This window comes from Colobus angolensis, unplaced genomic scaffold (assembly GCF_000951035.1).
Source record: "Colobus angolensis palliatus isolate OR3802 unplaced genomic scaffold, Cang.pa_1.0 Scaffold90, whole genome shotgun sequence".
In the NCBI taxonomy this organism is placed as follows: Eukaryota; Metazoa; Chordata; class Mammalia; order Primates; family Cercopithecidae; genus Colobus; species Colobus angolensis.
Genome location: NW_012122932.1, coordinates 9,382,369 through 9,405,853, shown reverse-complemented (window position 1 = coordinate 9,405,853; position 23,485 = coordinate 9,382,369). Strand labels below are relative to the sequence as shown.

At 40.8% G+C, this 23,485-nt stretch overlaps 1 protein-coding gene across 1 annotated transcript in view; it reads left to right on the top strand.

Annotated features, from left to right (window-relative positions):
- GEMIN5 (gem (nuclear organelle) associated protein 5) overlaps window positions 1-23,485 on the top strand; it is a 53,272-nt gene continuing 29,787 nt past the window's right edge. The window contains 13 exon segments of the mRNA XM_011931667.1: window positions 1-249; window positions 1,036-1,196; window positions 1,884-2,065; window positions 5,984-6,135; window positions 6,667-6,786; window positions 9,528-9,660; window positions 10,609-10,774; window positions 12,092-12,304; window positions 13,844-13,929; window positions 17,479-17,567; window positions 18,804-18,934; window positions 20,895-20,968; window positions 22,361-22,542. Coding sequence (XP_011787057.1) covers window positions 84-249; window positions 1,036-1,196; window positions 1,884-2,065; window positions 5,984-6,135; window positions 6,667-6,786; window positions 9,528-9,660; window positions 10,609-10,774; window positions 12,092-12,304; window positions 13,844-13,929; window positions 17,479-17,567; window positions 18,804-18,934; window positions 20,895-20,968; window positions 22,361-22,542 — 1,855 coding nt within the window. The 5' untranslated portion in view covers window positions 1-83.

The window sequence follows — 23,485 nt, the reverse complement described above, 5'->3', positions numbered from 1 at the left end:
ACCCCGCCCCACTCCCTGTCTAAGGCGTGAGGCTACGAGCGTTCGGTTGTGGGTGCTTCTCTTGGCTCCGACGGCCTGTAGTTATGGGGCAGGAGCCGCGGACGCTGCCGCCCTCCCCCAACTGGTACTGCGCCCGCTGCAGCGATGCCGTGCCCGGGGGCCTCTTTGGCTTCGCCGCGCGGACCTCTGTCTTCCTTGTCCGCGTGGGCCCGGGCGCAGGCGAGAGTCCTGGGACACCCCCGTTTCGAGGTAACTCACCACCCTTGGGCTCGAGACTTCCTGCCCTTTCTGCGCTCCCAAGAGGCGCCAAGTGGATGTCTCCAGCCACCCCGTTTTCTACAGCTAGGGAAACTGAGGCTCAGGCTGGGAGGAGAGGCAGCCCACAGTCACTAAGCTGAGTTGCTTCTGGTCTCCAGCATGAGCTACACCATGCTGTGGCCGAGCGGTCCCGCCTCTTGGAGCTTCCACGCGGGACCGCTTGCTTACTGAACAGTTAGCCTTGTATAGTCCCGGCCATTTATATGGCTCCCCCGCCCAGCCCGGTGCGCGCCAGCCCGCCGGGAGCCTTCCTGGGGTTGGGGTTTGACTACAGCTGCAGGCCCTAAGCAAGATCCTGCAACGTGTGGCATTCCTTACTGTAAGATGAATGGGTTAAACCAGATGCTTTCAGGCTCCAAACTAGGCTTTGATTGTGCCTTAGGATATGACGTACCAGGTAATTTATTCTGGCCACATCTAAATAAAAGTCACTTTCACATTATTTGAGCTGCTTTCCAGTCTGTGAACTAAGCAGAGCAAAGTATATCAACATTCATTTCACAGTTGAGAAGCTGAGGCTCAGAGGCTTGTTCGAAGTCACGTGGCACAGCCAGTATCAGCACTTGGGAATTCTGATTGTAAGTCCTTCGGTTTTCAGTTATACCATGGGTTAAGTAACGCCAAAGCATCTGCTCACTCATCATCCAACAACAGTATGATTCTGCCAGGAACCTTGGATAGCACTTGGATTAACCTAGCGTCTGTTTTTGCTTGAAGTCATAGGAGAGTTGGTGGGACACACCGAAAGGGTCTCCGGCTTCACATTTTCTCATCACCCTGGTCAGTACAACCTCTGTGCCACCAGCTCCGACGATGGAACTGTGAAAATATGGGATGTAGAGACAAAAACAGTTGTGACAGAACATGCACTTCATCAGGTACCATGGCTTGCTGGTTTCTCAGAACGTTTTTATATATCTGTGCTAAGGGGTTCTTCTGTTGCAAGCTAGGTTTGATAGCTCATCTGTGCGAAGTAACTTGTAATTGTGTTCATTAATTAGATAAGAAACCATATTGTAAGATGTCTCAACTTTTTTTTGAAAGGAGATACATACAAACCGGAGGTTGGCAAACTGCTTTTGTAAATAGGTTTTATTAGAATACAACCACACTAATTCATTTAAGCATTGTCTATGACTGCTTTCATGCTACAAGAGTTGAGTAGTTGCAACAGACATGGTATGGCCCACAAGGTCTAAAACAGTTACCCTCTGGTTATTGATATAAATGGACTCCTGATATAGATTGTAAATGCATGAATGAAACTCATTTCTAAGCTATGTAGTTACTTGATATACCTACCTTTTGAGAGAACAAAGGAAAAGACTTACTTAATCTTTGTAAGAACTTTGCATTAAGCTATTAAAAAAATTTTTAATGATTGTTTGATTCCCAGTAGTCTAAATCTTCCCACCATTTTGTTAATACCATGTTGTTAAACAAGTACTACTAATAAGTATTAACTACTTTTAATGTATATATGTAGCATTATGCTGGTTTGTGATACAAGTTAAAAATTAAGTAAAACTTGAGCATTGACAACAAATTTTTGTTTTGTTTTAAAGCATACAATATCAACATTACATTGGTCTCCTCGAGTAAAGGACTTAATAGTATCTGGGGATGAAAAAGGAGTAGTTTTTTGTTACTGGCTTAACAGAAATGACAGCCAGCACCTCTTTATAGAACCCAGGACAATTTTCTGTCTTACTTGTTCACCTCATCATGAAGATTTAGTAGCCATTGGGTAAGTACTGTGCCATCTGTATTGATGATTTTTGTTTGTTTATGATCATGTTTTGCATGTTCTTTATCTTCTTCTGTCCTTTTATTCCTCAAAGAAAACCATCTACAGATGTTAACCACTCCCCCTGAGCCCTTGGCATCATTTATTCCTCCAGGTCCTTACTGTTTCTGCCCCTCCCTCTTTTTTTGTTTCCTTGGTTTCCATGGTACTGTACTTTCTTGGTTCTTCATATCTAACTCCTCCAGTCAACGTTTAAATGTAGAAAATGCCCTCTTTCACCTTTTTCCCCTTCTCTACTGCCCTTTGATATAACATGAACTCCCAGGTGTCAGATGACTTTGCTAGGTTTCTCTAGTTCTGAGTACTCCCTCTAGATTGGGAAAGTGATATGGCATTGGGATCTGTTTCCTCATTGATCACCAAGGTTGTTTCACATGATCCCCGTTTCCTTCACCATTTCATGTACTTCTCATTGAAAGATGTCCATTTTCTCTAATTTGAAGACTTAAGCAATTTCCCTAGAATGTTGAAGGAGAAATTCTGACTGGAGTGAATTTGAAAGACTTGGAGCTAAGGTAATAGAGGTATACAAAGAGACAACAACTCTTTCACAAAGTTTGTTGTAAAAATGTGCATAGACATGAAGCCAGAGGGGATAGATGGGGTCAAGGGAGTATTAAATGGGAAATACAGGGGACCTGTTTTTATGCTGATGGAAGTAAGGCTTGAAAAGAGGAAGAGCTAGTTGCAGGAGTAAACTGTGATAAATGCAGGGGTGATGCTGAAAAGTCAAAAGGGGATTGGATTCAGATGACAAGAAGAAAGAACAGCTGGGAATATAGAAATAGGTGCAGGTAGATTTATAGATGTGTTTGGAAGAAGAAAGTGTTCCATTCTGGGATTTCTGATTTTCTCAGTGTGGCATAAGTCAGAGGGATAGAGTCAAGTTCAGCATGGGGTTGAAACTGGATATGCAAAGAGGTATGAAAATGGTCAAAGAGAATAAGAAAGTGAATGTACTAAGGAAAATTGTAGGCCCAGTGTTCACTGTTGAGTGGCAAACAAAGAATCGTGACTGTAAATTTAAAGTAAACCCAAACTGTTTGAGAAAGGAGATAGTTGGATTCAGCCAGGTTTGGGGCTTTTTGGAGTAAGTACTCTTGAGAGAGAAGGAGACGGGAAGTACGGGTAGTTTTAAAAGTTGATAATAAGGTGCAGCGGCTCACACCTGTAATCCCAGCACTTTGGGAGGCCGAGGCGGGCGGATCACCTGAGGTCAGGAGTTCAACACCAGCCCGGCCAACATGGTGAAACCCCATCTCTACTAAAAATAAAAAATTAGGCCGGGCGCGGTGGTGCACCCCTGTAATCCTAGCACTTTGGGAGGCCAAGGCAGGCAAATCACCTGTGGTCGGGAGTTTGAGACCAGCCTGACCAACATGGAGAAACCCCGTCTCTACTAAAAATACAAAATTAAGTGTGGTGGCGCATGCCTGTAATCCCAGCTACTCAGGAGGCTGAAGCAGGAGAATCGCTTCAACCCGGGAGGCAGAGGTTGTGGTGAGCCAGGATTGATCCATTGCATTCCAGCCTGGGCAACAGGAGCGAAACTCCATCTCAAACAAACAAACAAAAATTAGCCAGACGTGTTGGTGCACACCTGTAATCCCAACTACTCAGGAGAGTGAGGCAGGAGAATCACTTGAACCTGGGAGGTGGAGGTTGCGGTGAGCCGAGATTGCGCCACTGCGCTCCAGCCTGGGCAACAGAGCGAAACTCTTATTTAAAAAATAATAATAATGGCCGGGCACGGTGGCTCAAGCCTGTAATCCCAGCACTTTGGGAGGCCGAGACGGGTGGATCACGAGGTCAGGAGATCGAGACCATCCTGGCTAACACGGTGAAACCCCGTCTCTACTATAAAATACAAAAAACTAGCCGGGCGAGGTGGCGGGCGCCTGTAGTCCCAGCTACTCGGGAGGCTGAGGCAGGAGAATGGCGTCAACCCGGGAGGGGGAGCTTGCAGTGAGCTGAGATCCGGCCACTGCCCTCCAGCCTGGGCCACAGAGCCAGACTCCGTCTCGGAAAAAAAAAATAAAAAAAATAAAAAAATAATAATAATAATAATAAAGTCGATGATAGTGATGGATCATGAAATCTGTGCTGCATTGGGTTGGCGGAAGTATGGAAAGACAGGTGTGGGTGAGTGATAGTGATAGTGAAAAAGGAAGTGGACTGGATCGGCAGTCTCTTAAAGTGGGAGCAGCGTTGCAGTAGAGTTGCTAGAGAGGATTAACAGAAAGGTAGTAGGCAGGGGTCAGGGGAGGATCTTCAAAATAGTATTATTCCCAGAAAGCTTGATTCAGATTTCTAAATAGCTTGATCTGTTGACAATTAGGTTGCATAACTTGGCAGTTTTCAAAGTCCAGCTCTTCAAAGGTTGACATACTCTAGTATGTCTTTCTTTTTAAAAAAATTAAATAAAGCTGTGCTGGTGTTCTTCCCTGTCAAATGCTCTAAACGTGTAGGGAGTGTGAATAGGTACAACAACTTTGTAGAATGCAGTTTTGTACTTTCTAATAAAGATGCATGTATCTTAACATCCTGGCAGTTCTATTACTGGGCATCAAACCTGAAATTGTCTTAGACATGTACCTGAACATTAATAGCATTTTTTTGTTGTTGTAAAAAATGGAAGCCCTTCAAAAGGAAAATGAATAAACTTTGATATATTCACACACTGCAGTACTAATACAATAGTGTAATGACTGGCCAGGAACTAGAGTTACGTGTATCAACATGGATGACTTAAAAACAGAATGAGTGAAAAAAAACAAGCTGCAGAAAAACAGATGATAGCATTTATATGCAGTTTTAAAATATGCAAAATCTATATCTTATTTAGGAATATATACAAAGAAAGGCTAGGAATGATATAACACAATTCACAAATAGAGTTTGACCTCTGGGTAAAGGAAGAAAAGGAGGAGAGATCTGGCAAGGAGAGAGGTTTGATTGAGGTGGAATGTACAGAGGACTTCAGCTCTATTGGTAATTATTTTTCTTAGGCAGGGTGGTAGATTACTTTTTTTATGTATCTGAAATAATTCATTTTTAAAAAGCTATTAGAATTTCTCAGTTTCTTCTGAATTCATAAAATGACAGCCTTGGAATATACAGGTCTAGAGTGTAGAATTCTGCAACTTTTGGTAAGTTCGCAGTTAAAAAAGTAGTATCACTTATAGAAAAGAGATTATTTTCCAGTGCACTAGGATAAAATTATCTCTAATTAGAAGAGTTGGCTGGGTGTGGTGGCTCATGCCTGTAATCCCATCACTTTGGGAGGCCAACACAGGTAGATTAGTTGAGCCCAGGAGTTCGAGACCAGCCATGAGCAACATGGTGAAACCCCACCTCTGCAAAAAAAATTCAAAAATTAGCTGAGCATGGCATGCACCTATAGTCCCAGCTGCTCTGGGAGGCTGAGGTGGGAGGATTGCTTGAGCCTGGGAAGTCAAGGCTGCAGTAAGTGGTGATTGTGCCACTGCACTCCAGCCTGGACAACAGAGAGGGGAAAAAAAAAAAAGAGTTGCTGGACCCTTGCAAAACCTATGAAAGTTCCCTTAGAACAAAATCATGGTCCACTGTGAGCTTTGTACCATGCAACGTACATAGAATTACCTACTGCCAAGAGTTTGATCCTAGAGAGAAGGGTTTTAACAAAACCAGGAGATATAAGGTGAGCACATTTTAAAAAAGGAAAAAACAAAATTATTTTTTGTCCTCTTCCCTCCTCCACCACCCCAAATGCACCTAACTTTAAGGAATGCGCCAATGGTAACTCTAAGCCAAAATGTTTGCTAGAGACTCTGTTCTGTCTTCATTTTTTTAGTAATATTTCTAACTCTTGTTTTTTAGCTACAAGGATGGCATAGTGGTGATAATTGACATCAGTAAGAAAGGAGAAGTTATTCATAGGCTTCGAGGCCATGATGATGAAATCCACTCCATAGCCTGGTGTCCCCTGCCTGGTGAAGATTGTTTATCTATAAACCAAGAGGAAACTTCAGGTAGAGATGGTTTAAGGGAAAGTTCAGTACTCTTGAGGCCTGAAGAACAGAGCGGGTACAATTATATCATTTTATCTCTTATTTATTTATTTATTTATTTTTGGAGACAGAGTTTCGCTCTTGTTGCCTAGGGTGGAGCGCAATCTCAGCTCACTGCAACCTCCACCTCCCAGGTTCAAGCGATTCTCCTGCCTCAGCCTCCCAAGTAGCTGGGATTACAGGCATGCGCCACCATGCCCAGCTAATCTTGTATTTTTAGTAGAGACAGGTTTCTCCGTGTTGGTCAGGCTGGTCTTGAACTCCCGACCTTAGGTGATCTGCCTGCCTCAGCCTCCCAAAGTGCTGGGATTACTGGCATGAGCCACTGTGCCCGGCTGAATTATATCATTTTAATTATACATAAAACTGCAAATTTTATAGTTCAGACCTATGAAAGAGATAGCTAAGTTTTGGGAACTCTTACAAACTAATTTTTTTATATTAGTGCGTGTTTAATGCAAATTAAAAGCAAAATTGCTACCTATCTCATAGAAGAAGCTGAAATTACCAATGGGAATGCTGTGGCACAAGCTCCAGTAACAAAAGGCTGCTACTTAGCCACTGGAAGCAAAGATCAAACCATTCGAATCTGGAGCTGTTCTAGAGGCCGAGGTAAGATTGAGCTTTCTTTTGTGATGTAACCTATGTTGATCTGGTGGAAGTAGAGGGTTTTTTGTTCTGTCTTATTGTCCTGTGGGTATGTCATCTGTCTGAGAGCAGTTCTTCACTTTTTGGTCTAGAATTCTGCTTCCTCATTTGAGCCTGGGCTAGAACTCTCTATTCTCTCAACATCTGGCCTTAGAGATGAGTATTTCCCATGCATTCCAGAAGAAGACAAGGACCTCTTGCTTTGTAGAAGGGTCACTATTTGGCATGGAGAGCAGAATATGTGTAATAAAAACAGGAATATTAGAACATGATATGGCCTAGGCCAGGAGAATGGAAAAGATCTCAAGAGTTAGAGCTTCTAATGCACAAATGCAGAATAACGTACACCCAGCCTAGAATTATGTGTAAAAGCTCATTTTATCCAAATTATAGAGCCCCTCAATCATTTAGCTTTCCCAGATTTCTCTTTGAACGGAACTTTTCTCGTTAAGTTTAAAAATTAAGAGAAACTCTAGGCATAATGAATATTATAGTATAGTAGAGAATATAACCTTTATAGTAAAAATCTTGCTTTTCTCTTTCTAGCGGGCTTCTCCATTTTATTTTATTTTTTCACAGTTTTTTAAGCTGTGGTGGAAAATACAACATTTGCCATTTTTATCACTTTTAAGTGTACATTTAAGTAGTATTAAGTATACCCTAAAGTTGTGCAACTGTCACAACCACCCATCTCCAGAGTTCTACTCTCTATTCCCCCCTCCCCCAGCCCTGGCAACCATCATTCTGCTTTCTGCTCTATGATTTTGACTACTCTTGAGTATTTTCTTTGAGTGAAATTATACATATGATATGTCTTTTTGTGATTGGCTTATTTCACTTAGCATATATCCCTGAGGTTCGTTGATGTTGTACCGTATGTCAGCATATCCTTCCTCTCTAAGGCTGAATAATATTCCATTGTATGTGTGTCCCACATTTTGCATACCCACTCATCTACTTGTTATAAATAAAATTTCGGTGCCGCAAAAGAAATAGCACTCGAATATAAAATTTTCTTCTTAATTCTCAGCAAGGCAATGTACTTCTATAGAAGGGTATGCCCTTACAGATGGAGCAATGGTGAGCGCACACTTGGACAAGCGAGGGGAAGGGGTTCTTATCCCTGACACACGTGTCCCCTGCTGCTGTGTCGTTCCCCTATTGGCTAGGGTTAGACCACACAGGCTAAACTAATTCTGATTGGCTAATTTAAAGAGAGTGCCGGGGTGAGTGCTTTGGCAGGAAAAATGGTTATGGCAGAGCAGGAATTCAGAATGAGTCAGGGTGGAGCAGGTAATCGAAAAAGGTTGCTTTATGAGGAAGTTAAGTTTAAAAATAGAAGGCAAAATTGAACATACTGACATATTGATTCTTTGAAGAGAAATTTGGAACTCGTATCTAACACACTGATGGACATTTGGGTTGCTTCCATGTTTTCCTATTCTAAATAATATGCTGTGAACATGGATGTACTTTCCACTTTATTTTAAACCATGATAGTTTTATCATATTTGCCCAAATGCGTGTAAAGCAAGTAACACAGCGCTTGGCATGTAGTCATCATCAATGGCAAGCTTCATCAATGGTAGGTAACTAATAGTATATTTCTGAAAGAACTTTTTTAAGGTTTACGGGCTACTTTTGGGCATACTACAGCTAAAACTCCAAGTGGGAACATAAGGCTGAAGATCCCTCCAGAAGGGTAACCTCTACACTTAGAGGTGTCTGGTATAATGGCCTTCAATTGTGGTTGTGCAGCAGAATCAGCTGGAGAGTTTTTAGAAAAGGTAGGTTCTTGTACCCCACCTCAGATCTACTGAGTCAGAATCTATAGGAGTTAGGCCCTGGCATATGTATTTTTTAAAGTTTCGCCTGTGGTTCTGATGCACAATACAGTTTTAAAAACTGTGATTAGAAGTGTGTCGGGTGGAGGTACTCCCCAGCCACAGCACGTTGACTGCAAAATTTTTCTTCTTTGTTGGATTTCTTGCCGACTAGAAATAGTAATCCCAGTCTCTGTCCTTTTCACTTTGGAGTTATGTCACTGTGGTGCTTTTGGGTACACAACTTAGCTGTTTTACTAGCTGGGTTCTCAGTTTTACTTGGGCACTCCTTTTCCCAGACCAAAAAAATACTCTTTTTTTTTTTTTTTTTTTTGTCTCGCTCTGTCGCCCAGGCTGCAGGCTGGAGTGCAGTGGCGCAAGCTCCGCCTCCCGGGTTCATGCCATTCTCCTGCCTCGCCTCGCGAGTAGCTGGGACTACAGGCGCCCACCACCATGCTCAGCTAATTTTTTTGTGTTTTTAGGAGAGACGGGGTTTCACCATGTTAGCCAGGATGGTCTCGATCTCCTGAGTTCATGATCTGCCCGCCTCGGCCTCCCAAAGTGCTGGAATTATAGGCATGAGCCACCGCGCCTGGCCAAAAAAAGAATATATACTCTTAATGTGTTGAGGTTGTCGAGATAGCCTATGGAAGCTTATTTGACCTAAATGTAGCTAGACTAGTATTAACCACTATTTATAGTGGTTAAAAATATAACCATTATAATGGTTATAATTGTAACCATTGGAAAATGAGATCTGAATTCTCAGTAACCAAACTAACAAGCTTTTACAGCACAGACTGTGTATTGTGAACTGCCAGCAATGTCATGCATGTAATTTCACTGTCTTGAGTGCCCATTGGCCTTCCTTTTAATCTGCAGGGGTGATGATTTTGAAATTGCCCTTTCTGAAGAGAAGAGGAGGGGGTATAGACCCAACTGTTAAAGAGCGCCTTTGGTTGACACTCCATTGGCCCAGCAATCAGCCAACACAGCTGGTATCTAGCTGTTTTGGGTAAGTCTTTTTTGGTCATGCTTTCTTAGATATGTTTTGTTTTTCTATTTGGCCTCAAGGACGGCCAAGGCTTGTATTATGATGGACCCCATTTGAAATGGAAAAATTATGAGACTGATGCCTGTGCTGTCTACTAACAGAGCTGTAAAAAGATCAAATAAGTATAGTCTGGCAGTTAGGAATATGGACTCTGAAGTCAGAACTAAATTTCAGAATCACCTTGTCACTTACTGCCTTGTATTCATGAGCAAGACCCTTTACTTTTCTGAGCTTCAGTCACTTCATGTGTAGAAAGGGGAGATGGTTATAATATTTTCTCTTAGGTTGGATGGCTGTGCCCATTCAGTAAACAGAGTTCACTGACTACCTACTTCTAGTGGCTGGAGATAAATCTGTTTAAAGGGTAGTCCAATATACTCACATGGTTCAAGAAGAATGAAATTATGTAATAAACTGTCCTGTCTTCCCTGGCTACTTGGTTCCCCTTTCTGTGGCTAAATTTTTTTTTTTTAAACAGGGTCTTGCTCTGTTACCCAGGCTTGAATGCAGTGATGCAAACACAGCTCACTGCAGCCTCAACCTCCTGGGCTCAAGCAGTTCTCCCACCTCAGCCTCCCAAGTAACTGGGACCATAGGTGTGCACCACCATGCCCAACTAATTTTTTAATTGTTTGTAGAGACAGTCTCACTTTGTTGCCTAGGCTTTTCTTGAGATCTGGGCTCCAAGCTATCCTCCTGCCTCGGCCTCCCAGAGTGCTGAGATTACAGATGTGAGCTACTGCACCCAGCCTTCCCAGAGATACTTTGTGCGTATCTTCAGAATGTGCAATTTTTCTCTCCTTAAAAGACAAATCATTTTGCAGCTATAAGCCTAGACTCTGTGACTCAACAGTCACTTGTTTTCAGATTGTTTGTAAAAGAACTAATGCTTATGTTTTTCCTTCACAGAGGTGAACTGTTGCAATGGGATCTCACTCAATCTTGGAGACGGAAATACACCCTCTTCAGTGCCTCATCAGAAGGGCAAAATCATTCAAGAATTGTGTTTAATTTATGTTCTTTACAAACAGAGGATGACAAACAGCTATTACTTTCCACATCAATGGATAGAGATGTAAGAACTGCTTATTTTCACTCAGCATTGTAGAGCAGCAGTTTACAACTTGGGTGGGATTAGAGGGCTTTTTCAAAGCACCTGTCAAGTCATAATACCCCACCCCTGACTCCAATTTCAGAGTTACTGCTACAGATCAGCACTGAATATATCAGTAGCTCACATGTAGGGAGAATGTGAAGACCCACCAAAATGGTTTTTTGTTAAAGCAGACATGATAAAGAAGGGTAGTTTTGCCCAGGGAAGGATGTATTAGGTCAAGCTTGTCCAACCCATGGCTCAGGATGGTTTTAAGCTCATCAGCTGTTGTTAGTGGTGTGTTTTGTTTTGTTTTGTTTTTTGAGACGGAGTCTGGCTCTGTCTCCCAGGCTGGAGTGCAGTGGCACGATCTCAGCTTACTGCAAGCTTCACCTCCTGGGTTCACGCCATTCTCCTGCCTCAGCCTCCCAAGTAGCTGGGACTACAGGCGTGCACCACCTGCGCCTTGCTTTTTTTTTTTTTTTTGAGACAGGATTTCACTGTGTTAGCCAGATGGCCTCGATCTCCTGACCTCATGATCTGCCTGCCTCAGCCTCCCAAAGTGCTGGGATTACAGGCATGAACCACCATGCCCAGCTTAGTGTTAGTGTATTTTATGTGTGGCCCAAGACAATTCTGCTTCCACTGTGGCCCCAGGAAGCCAAAAGGTTGGACACCCCTGTGTTAAGTCCTCATGCTATGGTTTATCCTGGTTTGTAGTTTATGTAGCCGAATAGAAATCTTTCAGAGACTATTGACTTTAGTTGAAAGCCTGTTACCTTACTGTTTTGCAGTTAAACGAGGCTTATTTGGTAGACTTCGTTTTCTCCCAAGCCTGTCTTTTTTTAATCATCAAATGATGATTAAAAACTTACCGCACCTTCTTCCTGGGGTATGATAAGGTGTTTTGCCTTTTGAGAGAGCAGCTCTTTGATTTTTCCACTGTGCTGAGGCCATCTTCTTCCTTAGAGTTTGCCAAATGAGGAGGTTACCAGTGCTATAATAGGACAGAAAGACCACCGAACTTGGAGACAGGAGGTGTGGGTTCTGGTTTATTAATTGTGTAACCCTGAATTCACTTGACATCTTTGGGAATAAATGTATTTTAAGATCCCTTTAAACAACATAATTTATTACTAATTTTTTTTTTCTTAGCAGTGCTTTCTTTGATTCCTACTGGAAGACATACGTTATCCTTACCCACTCTTTGAGCCTATCCCATTTCACATATCAGATTTTTTTTTTTCTTGTTTCTCTGTTCTTTTTTATGTTTAGGCCCTTAACCATTAATCTTTGCAGGTAAAATGCTGGGACATGGCCACCCTGGAGTGCTGCTGGACCCTGCCTTCCCTTGGTGGGTTTGCATACAGCCTGGCTTTCTCTTCTGTGGACGTAGGCTCTTTGGCCATAGGTGTTGGGGATGGCATGATCCGTGTATGGAATACACTCTCCATAAAGAACAACTATGATGTGAAACATTTTTGGCAAGGTGTCAAGTCCAAGGTTACAGCGGTAAGGATTCTTCTTTTGAGCTTGTTTTGAACTTTTATTTTTTTCAAATAATTCTCTTTTATGCCTGTTCATTTAAATGAGCTCTGTTGGTAATCAAAAGTTTTAAAATATGTTCAGTGAAGTTTGAAACTAGGAAAGCAGAAGGATCCTGTAACCAAACCCATTATCCTCCAGAGTTTATATTTATTAAGACTTTGTTCATCTCAGCATTTTTTCTAATAGTAAGAAGTTAGAAATCGCCTGACTGTATATTCATAGAAAATACATTAAGTTATAAGATAACCACGTGTTGGAATGGCATCAAATTATTGAAAATGATAATGTAGATTCTTTCTTCCTTGATATGAAAAGGTATATAAATGATTTATGAAAAATGTCAATTATAAACATGGAAAGCAGGTTACAAAACGGTATGTGTAATTTTTTTGGTTTTCTCTAAAATGATACCTTTCTTTTGGCTACTGAATCTAAAGGTAATAAACTTCAAACAACACAAAACTGGAGAAAGGAAACATTTTTTCCTACTTTACCCTCCATTCCAGTCCCCTACTTGAATAATCCAGAGAACTACTGTGGACAGTTTATGATCTGTCTTCTCAAATTTTGTAAACTATTCAATATTAATAGAACTGTGTTTTCTAAATTCTTACAGAATCTTTTTTTTTTTAATTTATTTTTATTATACTTTAAGTTCTAGGGTACATGTGCATAACGTGCAGGTTTGTTACATATGTATACTTGTGCCATGTTGGTGTGCTGCACCCATCAACTCATCAGCACCCATCAATTCATCATTTATATCATGTATAACTCCCCAATGCAATCCCTCCCCCTGATAGGCCCCAGTGTGTGATGTTCCCCTTCCCAAGTCCAAGTGATCTCATTGTTCAGTTCCCACCTATGAGTGAGAACATGCGGTGTTTGGTTTTCTCTTCTTGTGATAGTTTGCTAAGAATGATGGTTTCCAGCTGCATCCATGTCCCTACAAAGGACGCAAACTCACCCTTTTTTATGGCTGCATAGTATTCCATGGTGTATATGTGCCACATTTTCTTAATCCAGTCTGTCACAGATGGACATTTGGGTTGATTCCAAGTCTTTGCTATTGTGAATAGTGCTGCAATAAACATACGTGTGCATGTTTCTTTGTAGTAGAATAATTACTATACCCAGTAGTGGGATGGCTGGGTCATACGGTACATCTAGTTCTAGATCCTTGAGGAATTGAATCTTTTATTCCCACTCGACAGTGTATAATGCACATTATTTATGTATTTGAACTCATTTGGTTTTTTCAATTGTGTATAAGCTTATTCACGAAAATATCTGGAAAGAGAGATACAAGATCTGCAGTCGGTTTTTTGGATGAAAGATTACAGATAACATTGACTTTGTTTTTAATAACCTTTTTCTCCTTTAAATAATGAAGAAATCAGAGCAAGAAAGTTTTCTCTTTGGATCCTTAAAGGGTAATGTAAGGATTCCTTTAACTATATGCCCCATTTCTTATATTCTTACTTGGGAACTCTTTTTTTGTAGCTGTGCTGGCACCCAACCAAGGAAGGTTGCTTAGCTTTTGGAACTGATGATGGAAAAGTGGGATTGTATGACACCTACTCCAACAAGTAAGAAATGGGTGATTCTTCTTCCATTGTGGCCCAGGGGAGCCAAAAGATTGGACACCCCTGCTCAAGAATAATCCCTCAGTTTCCTTTTCATAGCATTGCCTTTTCAATTTGAAGACTACAAATCAGTTGTTTGGTAAACTATTCCACATTTTGGACTTGTCAGTTATCTCCTTGTGGTAGCTTCTAACTCATTTCCCTGTTCCCTATATTTTGTATGAACTAGAAGTTATGTGTAGGCCGGGCGCGGTGGCTCAAGCCTGTAATCCCAGCACTTTGGGAGGCCGAGATGGGCGGATCACGAGGTCAGGAGATCGAGACCATCCTGGCTAACACGGTGAAACCCCGTCTCTACTAAAAAAAATACAAAAAACTAGCCGGACGAGGTGGCAGGCACCTGTAGTCCCAGCTACTCAGGAGGCTGAGGCAGGAGAATGGCGTGAACCCGGGAGGCGGAGCTTGCAGTGAGCCGAGATCCGGCCACTGCACTCCAGCCTGGGCGACAGAGCGAGACTCCGTCTCAAAAAAAAAAATAAAAAAGTTATGTGTAGAGCTACATTGTCCACTACAGCAGTCACTAACCACAGGTGATTACAGAGCACTTGAAAGGTGCCAAGTCCAAACTGAGATGTGCTATAAGTGTAAAATACACCGGAGTTCCGAATCTTAATATTTGAAAAAAGTTAAAAGTCTCATTAATAATTATTTTATTTTTTATTACATTTTAAATAATATTTTGAGTCTGCTGAGTTAAATAAAATACATTATTAACATTTCTTTTTTTTTTTTGCTTTTTTTAAATATGGCTACTAGAAAACTTTAGGTTACATATACCGTTCATATTTGTGCCTTACATTGTTTATTTTTGTACGCTGCTGCTCTAGAGGCTTGATTAGAATCCAAACCTGTGTTGTTCATTTTGGTAGCTGTTTCACATGTCCGTGTGAAGAGATCACCAAACAGGCTTTGTGTGAGCAACGTGGCTGTTTATTTCACCTGGTTGTAGGTGGGCTGAGTCCAAAAAGAAGTCAGCAAAGGTGGTGGGATTGTCATGAGTTCTTATAGGTTTTGGGATAGGCAGTGGAGTTAAGAGCAATGTTTCGGGGGCAGGGGGTGGATCTCACAAAGTACATTCTCGAGGGTGGGCAGAATTACAAAGAAACTTCTTAAGGGTGGGGGAGATTATAAAGAACATTGGGCCAGGCGCGGTGGCTCACGCCTGTAATCTCAGCACTGTGGGAGGCCAAGGCGGGCGGATGATCTGAGGTCTAAAGTTCGAGACCAGCCTGACCAAGATGGAGAAACCCCATCTCTACTAAAAATACAAAATTAGCCGGCATGGTGGCGCATGCCTGTAATCTCAGCTACTCAGGAAGGCTGAGGCAGGAGAATCGCCTCAATTCCGGGAGGCGGAGGTTGCAGTGAGCCGAGATCGCTCCATTGCACTCCAGCCTGGGCAACAAAAGCAAAACTCCATCTCAAAAAAATGAAATAAAATAAAATAAAGAACATTGATCAGTTAGGGTGGGATAGAAACAAATCACAATGGTGGAATGTCATCAGTTAAGCTATTTTTCACTTCTGTGGATCTTCAGTTGCTTCAGGCCATCTGGATGTATACGTGCAGGTTACTGGGGATATGATGGCTTAGCTTGGGCTCAGAGGCCTGACAGTAGCCACATGTGGCTATTTATACTTAAAGTAATAAAAATGAAATAGGAATTCAGTTCTTCAGTCGCCCCATTTTAAATGCACAAGAGGCATCTGTGACTAATGGCTACCTTATTGGACAACACTGTTCTAGACCAGGCGTTGGTGAACCATGGTCCATGAATTAAGAATGGTTTTACTTTTTTAAGTGGCTGGAGAAATATCAAAAGACTATTTTATGACATATGAAGATTAAATCAGATTTCAGTGTCTGTAAGTAAAATTTTATTGTGACATGGCTACACTCCTTTGTTTACATTCTGTCTGGCTGCTTTCATACTACCACAGCAGAGTGGAGTAGTTGTGGCAGGGACCACATGGCTAGCAAAGCCTGAAATATTTACAGAAAAGATTGGCCAGCCTCTGTCTTAGATCATTCATTTCTGAGTGAAAATCATTTACTGCAGAGCTGTCCTTTTTTTTTTTTTTTTTTTCCTTGAGATGGAGTTTCACACTTGTTGCCCAGGCTGGAGTACAGTGGTGCGATCTCAGCTCACCAAAACCTCCACCTTCCAGGTTCAAGCGATTCTCCTGCCCCAGTCTCCGGAGTAGCTGGGATTACAGGCACCTGCCACCACGCCCGGCTAATTTTTTGTATTTTTAGTAGAGTTGGGGTTTCACAGTGTTCGCCAGGATGGTCTCAATCTCCTGACCTCGTGATCCTCCCGCCTCAGCCTCCCAGAGTGCTGGGATTACAGATGTGAGCCACTGTGCCTGGCCAGAGCTGTCCTTTTTATATTCAGTTCTCCGAGTACTCATGTAGAACCTACATGCAGTTGACTGTTTTCCTTTTTTAACTCTCAAATAAAACACTATTTTAAGGCCTGGCACATTGGCTCATGCCTGCAATCCCAGCACTTTTGGGAGGCCGAGGCAGGCGGATCACGAGGTCAGGAGATCGAGACCATCCTGGCGAACACTGTGAAACCCCATCTCTACTAAAAATACAAAAAATTAGCCGGGCGTAGTGGCAGGTGCCTGTAGTCCCAGCTACTCCGGAGACTGAGGCAGGAGAATGGCGTGAACCCGGGAGGCGGAGCTTGCAGTGAGCGGAGAACGTGCGACTGCACTCCAGCCTGGGAGACAGAGTGAGACTCTGTCTCAAAGAAAGAAAAGAAATATGCTACAGTATAAATTAACCTGTTTATAAAATATAAATTTCTTTTAGAAATTTTGATTTATTCTCTAGCATGATTACTATAAATTTGTCAGATTAATGGAAGTAAGTCAGCTGCTAATTATTCATAGGCTCTGGAATTCTAAAATCATACAAAGAATGTATGATAATTTATGATAAAGGAAATAACAGTGCTGCCTGGTTTTTTCCTACAAAGTTAAGCATTCTCTACTGACACATCACATACTATTACCACAACAACCTTTTGAAAATACTCTTAGGAGTATGCCTTCTTTAAAAGACAATCACAAACTGAAAATCCCTCTACCCTGAAATCTTGTCTCAGTTTAAGAAATGTTAATGGCACAGAGTAAGTCTAAAATGACTTGTCATCTTTTATATGACTGTAAAGCGAATACATTTGGGTGTTGATAATATATGTTCTGGCTAGATGGGTAGGAGTAACATTTTTTGCGCGAGTAAGATATGTTTGGGACTTAATCGTTTTGGTAGTAAATATCATTATTTGATATTTAAATATAATTTAAATGTAAATATTTATTTTACAATCAACTATTCGGAGCAAAATATCATTGAATTATTTTTCTCCAATTATTAGTAGTTACGTTTATAATGGGGACCTTTTAGAAAAAGGTGGTCTGTTTTTCACTATGCCTTTTTGTTTAAATCTCCGTTTGTTCTCTCTCCCCACTCTTCTAAAGGCCTCCGCAGATTTCTAGCACATATCATAAGAAGACTGTATATACTTTAGCCTGGGGGCCACCAGTACCCCCCATGTCACTTGGTAAGTGTCTGAGCAGTTTCATAACGAATATGAGAGTATTCTTCCTTCAGTTTAATCTTAAAATATTAAAGATGGAAAGAGTCATAAATGGTCTAGTGCATTGACTGCTTATGTGGGCTGCTTATGTCCCCAGGGGTTCATGAAGACGGTAGTGGCAGACGATAAATCACAATTCCTGGGAGAAACCATTTACCCGTAATAAGCTGCCCCAAACTCACTAAAGCATTGTTTCTTCTATTTGATCTGAACTTTTTCATTGTATGTGTAGTTATCATGCTGGATCCTGATACCCAGTCTAATATTCTTCACTAAAACTTACTGTCACTTTTTAATTTTATAAGAATTAGAATGATACTTCGGTATATTAATGGAATAATATCTGTTTTCACCCACAGGAAAAGCAAACTTAGAGTTTCTGAAATGATCCCTTGCCTTTAATTCAGCATTCTGCTCCTTTCCCTCTTCTAGCCCCTAAGCCTTATCTTTCTATTTCTTATGCCTAAAGTAATGAGTCTTTTCTATTAGCTTTTTAAATGAATGTATTCATCAAAAATCTCTGATAAACTTTTCTTAACCATCTATGATGAAACATCTGTAAATTTCTATAGGAATTGCATTACATAGAGAGGATAAGTAGATTTATTATAACTCAAGTAACATTGGAATTTGTAGTTCATTTATTCAACAAATGTTTACTGGATATTTGATTTGTGATCTACCGGTGGTAAAAGTAAAACTTGCACTTACAGAAACCCACCAGAATCACTGCTTGTTAAAAATTAACAAGAGGATTGCTGTGATACTAAGGAAATCACTACTTTGATGACATCTCATTGTTATAAGACGTAGAAAGTCCTACTGTGCTATATAATTCCCAAAGAGTACTCATTTCTGGAAGAAAAAGCGAATTCTCAGAAGCCTTGCTTTGAGAACACATATGTTTGTTTTCTGATCCCAGCTTTTGGACCCCTATTATTATGAATACCAGAAGAATGTTTAAAGCAGATATGTTGCATCACATAAATTAACCTAGAATTATAGTAGTATAGTTTTTTACTTCTGCTCCCAACAACTGTGTTCAGATGGAAAGAACAGTGATTTTATTCCAGTGTATTAGAATGTTTCAAATATATAGTTCTTTTAAAACAACTATATAGTATGATATGGTCACACTATAGCAACAAATAGTTAAGCTGGTGAAGTACAAAACTGATAAGTTGCTTTTCTTATTTCATACAGGAGAAGGAGACAGACCTTCCCTTGCTTTATACAGCTGTGGAGGAGAAGGGATTGTCTTACAGCATAACCCCTGGAAGCTTAGTGGAGAAGCCTTTGACATCAACAAACTGATCAGGGACACCAATTCAATCAAAGTGAGTTCTTGTGGTCCTAAAGTCTTTTCTTTCTACATCACAGATCCCTCTGGGTTTCCCATCCTGCAGAATAAATGATATTAGAGATTACCATCATCATACTAAGTCAGATTTCTTAAATATTCTTATAAGGCTGTGCGTGAATTTGTGAGTTATGTATCTTAGGAGTCTTTATCCTTGAATAAAACAAAGAAGTACCTCTCAGACAGTGAGTATGAGGCAAAAAAAAAAAAGAACTACAGAAACAAAAAAGGTTTGTCTCAATTGCAACGATGATTTATTATAAACTTTCAGGTGTTAGGTATAAAGCATCCTTTTCAGGCCAACCACTTTCACCAAAGTGATGCCGTGGTAAAAATAACAATATAGTGTCCAAATGCAACTGCGTAGTGTTTTACTCAAGACAAAATTGTCATTTTGTTTTTAATTTTCTGGTAAAATGATTTTAGATTTACACAAAGCTACGAAAATAATACACATAATTTGCTTATATCCTTTACCCAGATTCCCACATTTAATTACATTTGTGTTATCATTCTGTCAATATGTGCCAGAACTGTCTTTTGAAGTCGTACCTTAAATGTTGACATTTCCTTACCCTTTCTTTTTTTTTTTTTTTTTTTTTTTGTTTTTTGAGACAGAGTCTTGCTCTGTCGCTTAGGCTGGAGTGCAGTGGCGTGATCTCGGCTCACTGCAACCTCCGGTCTCCTAGGTTCATGAGATTCTCCTGCCTCAGCCTCCCAAGTATCTGGGACTGCAGGCATAGGCCACCATGCCCAGCTAATTTTTGTATTTTTAAGTAGAAATGGGGTTACACCAAGTTGGCCAGGCTGGTTTTGAACTTCTGAGCTCAAGTGATCCACCTGCCTTGGCCTCCTTACCCCTTTTCAAATGAGTATTTTTATTTACTTATTTATTTTTTGAGACAGAGCCTCGTTCTGTCACCCAGGCTGGAGTGCGGTGGTGCGATCTTGGCTCACTGCAGCCTCCACCTCCCAGATTTACGTGATTCTCATGTCTTAGCCACCTGAGTAGTTGCGATTACAAGCACATGCCAAGCCTGGCTAATTTTCGTGTCTTTAGTAGAGACAGGGTTTCACCATGTTGACCAGGCTCTGGTCTCGGACTCCTGGCCTCAAGTGATCCACCCACCTTGGCCTCCCAAAGTGCTGGCATTATAGGCATGAGCTACCATGCCCAGCCCCAGTGAGCATTTTTATATTGTTGCTCATTACTTTTATGGCTAGTATAAAGCTAACATTTCGTTATAAATTGAATTGTCTATTATATTCTCTCATTGTCTTTAATTTTATCTAAACATTAACATTCAGCAATGAATAAAAGAGACAAAATTCCTGTTCCTAAGACTCTTAGTTTATTAACCCTTGAATGTGTGGATCAGAAGTTCATATAGGAGTCTGAACTGGAAATAGAAATTTGGAATCCCTTCACAGTAATGATAGATGAAGATGCTGTGGGCATGTATGAGTGGGCTAGAGAGACAATTAACAAGAGAAAGCGGCCCAGGCAGCCTTGGGGAACACCAGCATATAGATATGTGAGGGAAATGATTCAGGGAAAGAAGCTTTGAAGGGATAGAAAACAAGGAGAGTCTATATAGCTTTCTTTAAGGACCCATGGTCCCCATGTTGTCGAAGCTGATAGGCGCAGATCAGTTTAATTAAGTATATAGTTCACAAGGTTAAGCATTGTAAACACTTAGTACTTATTGGCCTTGGGGTTTTTTGTTTTGTTTTGTTTTGTTTTTTTGACCCAGTTAGGAAATGAGAATTAGAATGCATGTTCTTAGTAATCCTTTGACTAATTATGTAGATTATTTACAAGAATAGATGTTGTATAATTAAAACGCTTTTAAACTCTAGGGTTTTTTTTCCTCATGCTGTCATTGTTGATTTGTGAGATATGTTTATAGTCAAGATTGGTTTGTTCTGGTTTCTAGTACAAATTGCCTGTACACACAGAGATAAGTTGGAAAGCAGATGGCAAAATCATGGCTCTTGGCAATGAAGATGGGTATGTATTTGCTTCTTTAAGATACAAAAATTTGCGATTGCACATATATTTGATCATAAGCTGACTAATGCTGTCTGTAACGTTAGCTGGGGAGGCCCAGTTGTATTTGGTATTTTGATATTCTTGATATCCTCTGCTGATCTGGGAGTGCCCTGTGTCTTTGAGAACTACAGAATTATTTAGATATTTTCAGTCCATTGAGAGTATTTGACTACACTGTATTTTGGCTGTCTTGTGCCTCACAAAACGGTCACCTCCTATGTTGAACTGCCAAAATCTCACTCCATTTGTTTAAAGTAAGCCTAGTCAGAAATGCTTTTTAGGTCTATGTCCTGACCAATGTTAATCATAGTAACACAGTCCTAATTCAGCCATTGATCTGTTCATTCTTTTAGCTTCTCCATATAATCATTTGTCATGAAGGCCTGATGAACACAATTTTATCAAGCATCGTTAGAATGCTAGGAGATTGTTACACTGAGGTAGTGTGGAAAGTTAAATTTTTTTTTGTTGTTTTTGTTTTTTTTTTTTTTTTTTTTGAGACGGAGTCTCGCTCTGTTGCCGGGGCCGGAGTGCAGTGGCCCGATCTCAGCTCACTGCAAGCTCCGCCTCCCAGGTTTACGCCATTCTCCTGCCTCAGCTTCCGGAGTAGCTGGGACTACAGGCGCCCCGCCACCTCGCCCGGCTAGATTTTTGTATTTTTTAGTAGAGACGGGGTTTCACCGTGTTAGCCAGGATGGTCTCGATCTCCTGACCTCATGATCCGCCCGTCTCGGCCTCCCAAAGTGCTGGGATTACAGGCTTGAGCCACCGCGCCCGGCCTGAAAGTTAAAATTTTTTTTAATTAATTTTTTTTTTTTTTTGAGAGGGAGTCTCGCTCTGTCACCCAGGCTGGAGTGCAGTGGCGCGATCTCGGCTTGCTGTAAGCTCTGCTTCCTGGGTTCACGCCATTCTCCTGCCTCAACCTCCCAAGTAACTGGGACTACAGGTGCCCGCCACCCACCTGGCTCATTTTTATGTATTTTTAGTAGAGATGGGGTTTCACCGTGTTAGCCAAGATGGTCTCGATCTCCTGAGCTCGTGATCCGCCCACCTCGGCCTCCCAAAGTGCTGGGATTACAGTCATGAGCCACTGCGCCCAGCCAAAAATTAATTTTTTTAAGAAAAGAATTGTTAGGATATTGCTAGAATTTTTAAAAGCTGAATATACTTTTTGGAGAATAACTTTTTATACTTGATTTTTTATGAGAGAATGATCTTTGCAGTAATAGAAAGGGTTATCCTTTTCTACCTCATCTTTCCTTGACTGATGGAATGAGGGAGCTACTGTTTGCACTGTAACTTGTGATTTGATCATCCATCTTTCTTGTTTTGATGTGTTTCTTATTCCAGATCAATAGAAATATTTCAGGTTCCCAACCTGAAACTGATCTGTACTATCCAACAACATCACAAGCTTGTGAATACCATTAGCTGGCATCATGAGCATGGCAGCCAGCCAGAGCTGAGCTATCTGATGGCCTCTGGCTCCAACAATGCAGTCATTTATGTGCACAACCTGAAGACTATCATAGGTAACTGGTTTCTTTCATACTGGGGATGATACCGTTTGTTCAGCTACTTTCCATTCTAATCTTTGTCACTTTTTAGTTTATTTTTGACATCATAATAAAATAAATATTATTCTTACTACGTTTTCTGTTTCAAAAGTAATAGATTCATCTTATTTTAAAATTCTTTCAAACATGACAAAAATGGTAACAGAAGCTGAAGTTGGCCAGGCACAGTTGCTCACACCTGTAATCCCAGCACTTTGGGAGGCCACAGCGAGATTAGTTGTGGCCAGGATTTTGAGACCAGCCTATTAAACAGTGAGGCTCTGTCTCTACAGAAAATTAAAAATAAAAAACAAATTTGCCGGGTTAGAGGTGCAAGCCTGTAGTCCCAGCTACTTGGGAGGCTGAGCTGGGAGAATCATTTGATCCCAGGAGTTTGAGGCTGCAGTGAGCTATATTTGTACCACTGCACCCTAGCCTGGGTGACAGAGCACACCCTATCTCAAAAAAGAAAGAAAAAAAAATGAAGTTAAAAAAATGATAAGATAAAATCTTATTTAATAACCAGTGTTACTAGTTTGCTGCATATTTTCTCTAGATTTTAAAAAGTTATAGCCTACATATGTATATACGTTAGTATACATTAATAGGTTTACCCTCCTGTGTACTTGTGTGAAAGAATAATCTTTGTTCCTAGCTAAAAAGAAATTACTATATATAATATATACTGCTTGCAATTTTTTTCTCTAAATTTATGATATTTGTCATGGGCATCTTTTTATGTCAGTACATAAGGATCTGTTTTGCTGTTATTAACAAATATCTGTCGGCCAGGCACAGTGGCTCATGCCTGTAATCCTAGCACTTTGGAAGGCTGTAGTGGAAGGATAGTTTGAGACCAGGAGTTTGAAACCAGCCTGGGCAATGTAGTGAGACCCCACCTATATAAAAAATAAAAATT